The sequence below is a fragment of the Lampris incognitus genome, chromosome 19, assembly GCF_029633865.1.
Source record: "Lampris incognitus isolate fLamInc1 chromosome 19, fLamInc1.hap2, whole genome shotgun sequence".
NCBI lineage: Eukaryota > Metazoa > Chordata > Actinopteri > Lampriformes > Lampridae > Lampris > Lampris incognitus.
Window position 1 is genome coordinate 33,800,036 of NC_079229.1, and position 11,351 is coordinate 33,811,386.

Consider the following 11,351-nt stretch of genomic DNA (forward strand, 5'->3'; position numbering starts at 1 on the left):
GGACAGAATCGTACAATGCCCTCGTCAAAGCAGATCTCTAATACTTAGTTTTCCTCCCCTCTTGTTTTCCCTGCTACGGTATGATAACTGCATTAGCAAGATGGGTTTGCTTTAGGAAGTAGTTGACATGAAAATGTCTTTGTGAAAGTGCCAAATGATTCCATTCAGTTGCCAAACGGCTGTCACCAATTTCAACGGGCTGAGAAGCGTTACCTAACAATTTCCCCCGGGATTTGGTGACGAGGAAACTTAACGAACCAACTCAAACTATACAAAAGAACCTTCCATGAGGTTGGCGGTGCATAGCATATTTACTGAAGACATGAGTTCTTCGACTTTGCGGCAATGTGTACTTTAGTGTCTTCTGCTATATTTTGGGCCTCCACCCATTAATAAACTGCATGAGCTTCTTGACTTGCAGCTTGCTGAGGTTGAAGTCGTCTGCCAGAATCTCCTCGGTGAGCTGCAGCAGTAGATTCCCATCAATCTTCTCTGACACGAAAAGAGAGACAATGTCATTGGGAAGGCCAATGAACTTCAACGATTTGGACACCTCTTCGATAGAAAGGCCCGCCAGACTAGACGGAGGCTGCCACGGTGCCACGCCGGGGAGAGACGGGCAGTTAGGGGTCGGGGGATAAGAAATGGTAAATATGTCTTTTGCGTTAGACTCGTGCTGGCTGGGCAGGCACTTAGCAGCTTCTTCCTCTCTGTCACAGAGCGCCACGCACAGATAATCTGCTCCCGTCTTCACCACATTTAACTTGGCCGTTCTCGGAGGTAAAATGGGACAGGAGAGGCTCTGTTTAGTGTTAATCTCCTCCATTGGCTTGTCTCTGTACATTTCTAAAGTGTAACTAGAAGACTTGGTGCAAAACTGGTTCATAGCGGCTTGCTGGGACCGGAAGTCATTGCTTGTGTGGGTGTGTTCCCGTCCATCGAAGTCGAACAAGCTGGACGTCTTCGGGGTGCCCGGGGACCTCTTGCGGGGGTAGCTGTAGTAGCTCCGACAGCTGGCTGGTAAGAACTCCTCGAAGCCCTGGCCCTCCCCGCCGCTGAAGTTGTTGGGCCAAGACAACCTGGTGGACATTCGGTCCGGCAGCAGGCTCCTCCGGGGCAAAGTGGGGTTTGCCTCAGTCGGGCTGGTTTTCGTCCAGTTACAGGGGTAACATACATGGCTCTGCTCCTCCGACTCAACCGCCTCACTTTCACCTCCTCCGCTGCAGGTAGAAAAGCACAAAAAGGGGTTAGTGGAACACACTGACCTTTTTTTTCCTCAAAACACTTATAATAATAATTATAATAACTATATTAATGCAAGCTATAGATTTTACATTAGGATGGAAAGAAAAGGTTTTTAACATCGAATTTAAAAAAATGCAACTTATTAGACTATGTATAAATGAAATATAGTTACTTTTCCATAAAAGATATCAGCCTTTGATGAAATCTCAACATTTCTGTGGAAATAGAATATCTTGTAATAAATCTTCCAACATTACACCCCACTGCTTAAACTCTGCAGTCCAGAATGCTTATGTGTAAAAATACTTTGGTTCAAAAAGACATGTCACAGTGCAAAAAATAAAAAATAGAAATATTGCCACTGCTACTCGCCAGATAATCTGATCTAAACCCTCCGCTCCCCATTACTCATCTGTTCTTGTAACACAGACTTCCTCCCAGAAATATCCCATTTCTGAGCTTTTTTCTTTTGAAAGATGAGAGAAAAAGTAAAAGTAATAAGATGGTTTTGAATGCTGTTTTGCAGTGGACCGTGTCTTGACACCAACATTAAAGTTGACTTGACCCTATCTGAAGACTACAAAGAATGAACCTCTGCCTCTGATGGTTTTAAGTTAAATCCTGCATGTTCTTAGTGCTGACAAGAACTTGCCTCCTTGCAGTTTGTGGCACTCCTACAAATACGACTCATCTTGTGCGTGTTAAGTCCTTTCAGTAGGTACAAGTCCTTAATAAAATGCATGGAACGGCAACAGCAGAAGGTGTTTAACGCATTCATGACCTGACGCTAATGTATTTTCCACATGGTTGCTGTTTGCTTTAAAAAAATAAACAGCTTGATTTCACATTTGATACCGTGATTCTTTCGGTGCTTACATGTTGTGAAGACCTGAGGAATAATAAGAAAGCGTGGGACTCGGAGAACGCGTCTCCTGCTGCCGGGGTTTGGAAATGATTGGCACTGCAGGCATCTGTTTGGAACTTCGAGGAGGAATAGGCGGTGCGTTCAAAAGGCGGCATTCTTCCTTCACCTAGGAAGAAAATATATGGCTTTAAGAGAAAAAAACGGTAAAATAACTCACTGAATCAGAGTTATACTGTGTCTTCTGTATTTCCTTCTGGAAAATTCTCTGGAGTAAGAACTGAATGTTCTCATTCGTCTCAAAGTAATATACTCACAGCTTCGGACTTGGGCGGTACCGGGGGCGGAGACAGAGACACATCACAGCTTGTGACTGGGGCTATGGGACAAGTGGGTGTGTAGGACAGTACTGCTGTCATGCCACTGCCGTTGTTGATGCCTCGGGTCCCTTCGCCCACGGAGGGTTTCGGGATGCGGCCTCTCAAGTGATCCAACCACAGCTCCTCATAGGGAACGTCCGACTTGAAGAGGGGCGGCTGGGGGTATGTGTTCTCCAGCAGCTCGTGGCAAAAGTGCTCTGTGTCATGCGAGTCTGCCGGGATGTTGTCCGAGGGCAGGAGAGCCCAGTCACCGCAGAGCGCCATGCAACCCTGCAGGTTCACCTCACTATTTCCGTGCAGGTTGTTGCCGTACACGCAGACTGACAGCCGGTGAAAGGACTGGGTCAGTTCCTCCCGTGCATGGCTCAAAGAGCTGGGGATGTGCATGTGAGCCGGGCAGCCGTTGGTGCCTCCGCCGCAGCTTCCGTTCCCGCTGCTTTTTTTGGGGCTCTTACCATCCTCGTTCCAGTCTGTCCGCACGTCCCGGACGGCACGGGAATAGTCATCTATGTCAAACTGCTCCTGGCAGAAGGTGAACCAGCGGTGCACCATGGTGTCAAGCCACAGCTCACCCTGCAGGAGGCCTTCGGGGATGATGAACTGGGGCATGGCTGAGTGGAAGGTAAAATGGATGGGGATGATTTTGTTGCTGCGCAGGACACAGCATACCACCACCGTCTTGGTCTGAATGTTGACAAATTTGTAGCGGTGGCCCTCACGGATGAGGTGCAGGTCGTGCTGATTGCGCGGCGGGCTGTTAGGGACGGTGACGTTGACTGGCAGCCGCGTCTTCTCCACGATGTTGCGGATGGTGTGCTCGCCCTCTTGCATCTGCAGCTCCAGCGGGCTGCAGGTGCTGAAACGTCCTTTGCACTGGAAGGGCAGGCTGATGCTCTCGTTGGTGCGGTGGTTCATGCAGATCAGACAAGGCATCTTGCTGCGGCCGATTTTGCCGATGGAGTTGAGTTTTCCGATCTTCTTGAAGATGGTGTTGAACCGGGACTTCTCTTTGGAGGTCTTGGCATAGAGGATCTCAGCCTGGCCCATCAGGGTTAGCTCATCTCCGGTGCTTAGTGTGATACTGTAAACCTCCGTGTCTTCATTACATTCCCCTGAAGCCATCTGTAAAAACAATGTGGGTGCTTAAGTGTGACACAAAATGTACACATTATAGCTCCCTTATGAGTTTCAGTTTGTTGTGGTAATGATGATAAGTTCAGGTAATGACTGATATATTTACAAAGTAAGCCCAATCTCAACAACAGCAATGTTTCAAATCTAAACAAGAAACTGTCCTTTACTGGGTATGGCTTGTTTGTATGGTGGTTATTGAGCAATGTTAAGAAACAGAATAAATACTGGACAGGGTATACTCACTGTGAAACCTTTCCCCTTTTTAGCCCACATACCTCAGTAGGTGTTTGTGAACAGTCAGACACCAAAGTCAATTTGTTAGTACATTTTTAAAAATATACCCCAGTATTACAGAGATGGACCAGCACATTATCTATATATCTGATATGACCATGTTTCTGTCTGTAACACAACCCAAGTGTTCACCTCCAGTGTAGTATTTTCACTTCTCAAACTGACAGACGTATTAAAGCTTTTGTCATTTTACAGGGGTGACAACCTCAAGCTGTTTATAATTCTACAGACTATTTATTCTAGTTTTCTATACTTATTTTCAAAGACGTGTTTTTTTTTGTAAGTATTACAGTTAGTGTTTAAAAGCGTTCCAGTGGAACACAAAGTCCACGCTGGAACATGTTACGGGGATGTAATGTTTACCTCTGCAGCCCACTCGCCAGGAAGCAAATGCTTAGGGAAGTTTGGCAACACTACTTGTTTACAGATGGAGAATAGGAGCTAACTTCTTTCACCAATAAGTCTTTTTACATTTTATATTTTACTTTTTTGCCAACTCCTTCACATAAACACGCAGAGTTTGGTCAGTGGAGTGAAGGCCACTGTCGTGTCTATCTATGTCCATCTGTATCTTTCTGTCTGCATGTATGTAGGTCTGTTTATATCCGTCTGTATGTTAGTTTGTCTTACTCGTGTTTGCCTGTTTATAATCCAATGCATAATATCAAACATGTAAATATTTGCGAATATCTCGTACTAGTAATATCTACATACACACAATCCACTGAGGTGGACCAATGGTAGTATTTCTTCATACAACCCCAACTTCCCTTTTGTTCGTTAGAGATACCTAATCAAGCATTTTGCAAACCATACTTTGGGCTAGAGTTTGAAACCGGGTGTAGTTGAGTTTCTTAAGCCCAGGGATGCTTAACAAATGATAAGGTAGTCTATTGTCAAGGACAACTTTTCATATCATTGACTGTGTGTTAGTGATGCGCAGGTCGACCCACAACCTGCAGGTGGGTCGGGTGGGTTCGGGTAAGCTTACTAGAAAATATCACGGGTTCGGGCAGGTGGGTCAAAAATTGACCAAGCTCTCTCTCTCTCTCTGCACACAAGCAGCTTTATCATCAATTTGCGACTGTGGTTTTGATCAGTGCATATGTTTTAAGAGTGTTGAGGCTGCACACAGGTATGAGCTTTTTTCCTAAGTGGTATCCGTAGCGTTTGCTTACCAAAACTTTTTTTTGTCCGAGAGAAGGGCTCTGTGTGTTTTTGTGTGTGTGTGTGTGTGTGTGTGTGTGTGTGTGTGAGAGAGAGAGAGAGACAGAAAGACAGTTATAGATTACTTGTTTGCTGCTATTCAACACTAGACAAGAGTTCATGTCTTTAACGAAGGGTTACTTGTTTTGCTGCTGTTCAACAATAAAGAACACCATTTGGAACATTTGCCTGTTTATTTAGCAGCCTAAACCCAGACGCTGTAAGGCTATGCCTTGCAATCAGTGTATGATAGATAGCTGTACTTTATTAATCCCTGTGGAGGAAATTCATCCTCTGCATTTCAGCCATCCCAACACACACTGGAAGCAGTGGGCAACTACCGTGCAGCACCTGGGGATCAACTCCAGTTCTCACCCTATGGTGAAGTCTGTGCCTCGATCAGGGGCAGAGACAGGAGTATTAACCTTCACATGCATGTCTTTGACGATTCTTCTTCTGCTTTCGGCTTGTTCCCCGTTTCCCAGGGGTCGCCACAGCAGATTTAACAGTTTCCATTGGTACCCTGTGAGGGCACAGCACCGATGGCAGTCTTGTCAATCCGCATAATGATTTGGCAAAGTTGAACGTCAGATGCCCTTCCTGACACAACCACTACCATTATGGACGAGGGCACAGGTAAAGCGCTGGATGCCATCCCAGTATTCATGGACTTGCGCCCATGCCTGTTGCCATATGCTTGTCTCTGATGATTATGCTGGGTGAACAGCACAACAACGAAGCAACACTGCTCACTTTGCTGTAGCCTAAGCTAAATTTGGAGGTTTTCGGGTCGGGTTTGGGTGGATAATTAATGCATACTCTAGTGGGTCGGTCAGTGCAGACTCACTCTCGTAAAGGGTCGGGTGGGTGCAGGTATTAAGAAACCCTGACCCGTGCATCACTACTGTACGTGTGTGACTACTAACCTTTATCCTCCTTGGGATTGAAGAAAAAGACGTACCTTTACATTGAAACTTATGTCCTCCATGACATACACCCTCTCAGGAAATGCTTTGGCCACTTCCTCCACGCTGTTGAAGTACTGCACAGGCTCCTTCACATCTCGGTCCTGTTCCAGTAACTTAAACTGACCTGCGGCACAAACACACAAATCTGATTCAACACCTGACACTGATAACGGCGTTTGACCTTACACAAAGACATCACCAAAAGTCCAGTCTGTGATATGGCTAGGTGGAGTTCAATGTTCCCAGCATCTTTTAGACCTTTTCATATGCTGACGTGCAGCATGGTGTCCTCAGACAGGCCTGTCGCCTCCTCAACACCCCAGAAGTCAAAGCTGAGGACCAAAAAGCTGAGCGGGCCCTCACATCCTGAGCCCTGCGGCTTTAAAAGGCCTGGCTTGAGGAGCAGAGGCTGGCAATACCCAACTCACTTCTTGAACACGTTTTTCCTGACTCAATGTTCAGAAAACTTACACTTGAAAAATCTTACACAAAAACTTATAAAACTTAAAGTACAGTTTCAACTTGTCTGTACAGTGCATACTTTTCAAAAATACTCATTTGTGGGGTGAGAGGAGGTGCATCTCTAAAATCGGGGCTGTGAAAGGAGATGCACCTCTGACTGACAGACTGGTGTCAGTCTTACAAGATCTCTGATTGGTGATCTAGTAAGAAAGACAGAGGTGTAAACACGGCACGGGAGGACATTTCCAGTGACAGGACAGGTACGACTATCGTTGTTCATTTAAAAGCGGTTTGGTGAAGTTATCTTGACCAATGTTGAAATCATGTCCAGTGCTGACAGGTTTCATTAGGTAGAAGACATGTAAACATGTCAACAGATCAACAATCTGATTTAAGGTTTTGGACGTGTGAAAGAAATATTTACTGGTGACATCATTTTGACCAAAAAAATAATAATCTGAAACAACTTTTTGCAGGTCTCAGGCAAAATGCTTATTACATTTATATTTTGAAGCACAATAAAATGTGCAAAATGTCAAGAGCTTCACAAGACTTTGCATTGTCTGTCGATGTCTCACTGCAGCACAATAGATTGTATGAGTTGTGCACAAGAATGACTCATTTAAACAACAATTCTGGCCAATAACAGATTTTTTACACAAAGAAAAAAATACTCAGGAGTGTATTTTGGAGCCCTCTGAATACTTCTTATCTTAAAACAATTCCATCTGGGGCATCCGGGTATGGTATGGTATTGCATGGCATGTGTGACGGGTATAGCGGTCTATTCCATCGCCTACCAACATGGGGATCGGTGGAGCTAATCCCCGTGTTACCTCCGGCTTGGTCAGACATCCCTACAGACACAACTGGCCGTGTCTGCTAGTGGAAAGCCGGATATGGGTATGTGTCCTGGTCGCTGCACTAAGCACCTCCTTTGGTTGGTCAGTGTACCTGTACAGGGAGGAGGGGGAACCGGGGGGAATAGTGTGATCTTCCCACGTGCTACGTCCCCTTGGTGAAACTCCTCACTGTCAGGTGAAAAGAAGTGGCTGGCGACTCCACATGTATCGGAGGAGGCATGTGGTAGTTTGCAGCCCTCCCCGGATCGGCAGAGGAGGTGGAGCAGCGACCGGGACGGCTCGGAAGAGTGGGGTAATTGGCCGGATACAATTGGGGAGAAAAGGGGGGGAATCCAAAAAAACCAAAACAAAACAATTCCATCTATTTGGTCATGTCTTTTAAAGACTTTGCATTTGAAAACTACAGTGTTATTCAGGAGTGGGCAACCTGTAGAGCAAAAAAAAAAAAAAAGTTTCATGACCTTAAAATAATAAACGTGCTCAATTTGCAATAAAGTGCATGCACAAAAAACGTGAGCTTGATTTGGGACTAAAACGTGCTCATGATGATAATTCTCATGTAAAGCCTGACATCACTTCTTCTCAGTAGTGATGACAGAGCATCTGGACAAACCACTAATGAATCTACACAGCAGGCATCAGTATAAACAGAAGCCTTTAGGGTACGGTCACACGTGCGAAACTGACATTGGTGAATATTCGCCTCCCGTTCACTTCCATTCTATGCGAGCGAGGGGGCGAATAAAACATTTGTTTCCGGTGGCGAAAGAAATATGTATCATCGCTTCGCGTGGAGTCCAACTATGGTGAACTTTGACTGGTGAATCCGCAGCCTCAATCAATAGCAAAGAAGTGTGTGTAGTGACCCAATTAGGCTGTAATTGGCTGTAGTTTTCTTAATGCCAGGATGGAGGAGACTTATACTGTTGCTGTGTCTCAGTATTGTACGACATTGCCCATGAAAACTGACCCACAAGAGAGATGCGGCTGGCTGGCAGTGAGTTGGGAGACAGGCATTGAATGGAAATAAATGGAGAATTTATTAATAACATCAATTCATATTTCACGATATACAAACATAACTTGTACACCAATGTTCTTCTTCCATATTTGCCCATGACATTATGATAATATGTACAAGTGACAATTAAGTGAAAACATTTCTTTATCTTTCGCTGGACTTTAGTGTATATTTTCCCATTACAAAACCAACAATCACAACTACTCAAACGGACTACAAACCAGCAAATTGGTTTCCGTGTGTGTCACATCCTGCACTGCCCACATTCAGCTCGACAAGATACAAATTTCGCCTCGGCGAGCAATGGTCAGTTGCCTGCAATCGCACATGTGTGACTGTAGCCTTACCCCAATTCTTCTTCATCACAACTATTTGGGGACTGAAACAAAAACCAGTCTTTAGCAGCACTCCGTTTTTCAGACTTTATAATGAACAAACTCCCTGAGCAAACTTTGCAGCCAAATCCAGCACACGCTTCCAGTCAAGAATCAAAATGTAAATGTACATCATCCCTAAACAGGTCAGAAATGGTCAGGTAGGGGAATCATTTTCTCCAGCATTTTCCAGATTAGGAAACATTAAAAAAAAAAAAAAAACAAGGCCAGTTTTTGCAAATATGTCTCACCTTCATAGTGCACTGGAATTTCTATTTTGGGCCCAATGACATAGTGTCCCTCCTCCAGACTGTGAGCGGTAATGGTCGTCCACTGGCGGCAGGAATGAAGTAGGAGGTAGTCGTTGTCTCTAAGCCCATCAACCAACTCCCCTGCGCAAATAAAGACGAAAAGACACAAAGTGATTGGTTGGATATATATATATATATATATATATATATACACACACACACACACACACACACACACACACACACACACACACACACACACACATACAAGACTGAAACTTAAAAATCCCAATAATCAAGTCAAATCTATTTGTATAGCCCAATATCACAAATTACAAATTTGTCTCAAGGGGCTTTACAGCAACACAACATCCTGTCCTTAGACCCTCACAGATAAGAAACAACTCCCTAAAAAAAGATAGGAAAAACAGGAAGAAACCTCAGGGAGAGCAACAGAGGAGGGATCTCTCTCCCAAGATGGCCAACGTGCAATGGATATTGTGTTTACACAATTTACAGAATACAACACTGAAAGGATAACAGAATTATAATAGAATTAAATATATATATGAAGAATACGATGATGAGGATGCCAATACCACTACCAATACCATGGTTTGGTAACATGGCTATTACAAGCAATAACTGTCACATGTACTTCAACTGTAGTAGTGTTTTTTTCTGAAATGCACACATTTTAAGGGGATTAATGTCCCACTACAGAACAATCCTCCAAAAACTGGTACTATTTAAAACCTGTTGATCTGGAGCAATGTCTGTGGTCATTACGGGTTTCTTATGTGCGTTTATAGCACTGATCACATCTGTCCATCGACATTATTTCCACCCGGGTACATGTAGTTAAAGGGCTCCAGAGGGCAACCTGGAAAAGTGGTGGATATCTGAGATACCACGAGGGTCAGTCAATGCCCCACATGTGCAACTAATTCGCAGGGATGAAGATGTGATTACCCATATGCATGTGTTATATTAGTAATACATTTATAGATTTGCAGAATTGGGCTTCCTATTCATCACATTCTACCATCATGCAACAAAAGTCCGTTGACCAGACGACCTTTGTTTTGAATGTTAGTTGTTTAGGGTTTTGTTTTGTTTTTGTTTTTTTAGGATTTAAGAGTGTGTAACGTTCCTGTTACTCTCTTACTGTGTTTCATGCGGTTGCTCTGAACTGTGCACTGTCCTGCTGCAATGCAAAACAATTCACCCCCCAGGATCAATTGAGCGTCTGTCTTTCTGACTAATCTGTCTGTCTCATCTATCTATCTGTCTGTCTGCCTGCCTGTCTGTCTGTCTGCCAAGCTGCCGGTCTGTGTCTATCTGTCTAGATCTCTATCCATCTGTCTGTCCATCTGTCTGTCTGTCCGTCTGTCTGTCTGTCTCATCTGTCTGTCTGCCAAGCTGCCGGTTTGTGTCTATCTATCTAGATCTCTATCCATCTGTCCATCTGCCTGTCTGTCTGTCTGTCTCATCTATTTATCTATCTATCTATCTGTCTGTCTGCCAAGCTGCCGGTCTGTGTCTATCTATCTAGATCTCTATCCATCTGTCTGTCCATCTGCCTGTCTGCCTGTCTGTCTGTCTGTCTCGTTAACTCGTCTGACGCCAGGTCAGATGGCTTCACTCGGTTCACGTTGGCAAGTTGCAGCAATCACAACCCCAAACCAGTTTTGTGCAACCAAAAAAAAACGAAAAAAAAAGAAGCTTTCTTACCGTTGTCCAGCTTCACGATTTGGGGCAACCTGTAAATACTGACGAGCTGATCCAGCGGCAGAGCCGTTGTGCTCCATGTGACATCTTTCAGATTGTTGTACAACATTGTTCCAAGGTCCATGACGGTATTATGCTCGTTAACAAACGTTCACCAACGGAGACGCTTAGCTAACTAACCGGGGAACAAGTCAACTCTGTGTCGACGGCTCGGCTATTTGACATTGTGCTGCTGCGGCTCTTTTTGATCGATCGCTGTTGTGTTTACTTTCCATCTGTCAACGTCCCGTCGGGTTTTGTTTTCTCAGAGCATCGCGCAGCCATGTTTGTTTGTCTGCTAGTCCGGAACTCCGCCGTAGCACTTCCTGTCCGACTGGAATTCCATGGTACAACTTCCGGTGGCTTTCAAAACTAAAGCCACGATGGGCTGCGGAGGACCCAGGGAGTTTTGTTAATATAGTCGGTATTTAATTGGACAATTAAATGAGGTATAATAGAATTCTACTAAATGGACTACTAATACTGATAAAAGGCTTTGTATTAACACGCTGATTTACAGA

The 11,351-nt window shown here is 44.5% G+C and overlaps 1 protein-coding gene across 1 annotated transcript; it reads right to left on the reverse strand.

The window, feature by feature from the left end:
- Positions 1 to 367: 367 nt before the first annotated feature.
- On the reverse strand, positions 368 to 10,915 carry garem (GRB2 associated, regulator of MAPK1). The gene is made up of 6 exons (XM_056299778.1): positions 10,795 to 10,915; positions 9,061 to 9,201; positions 6,083 to 6,213; positions 2,425 to 3,609; positions 2,122 to 2,276; positions 368 to 1,220 (listed from the first exon to the last, which is right to left on the reverse strand). The coding sequence occupies exons 1-6, from the start codon at positions 10,913 to 10,915 to the stop codon at positions 368 to 370; spliced, it is 2,586 nt and encodes an 861-aa protein (XP_056155753.1).
- Positions 10,916 to 11,351: the final 436 nt, after the last annotated feature.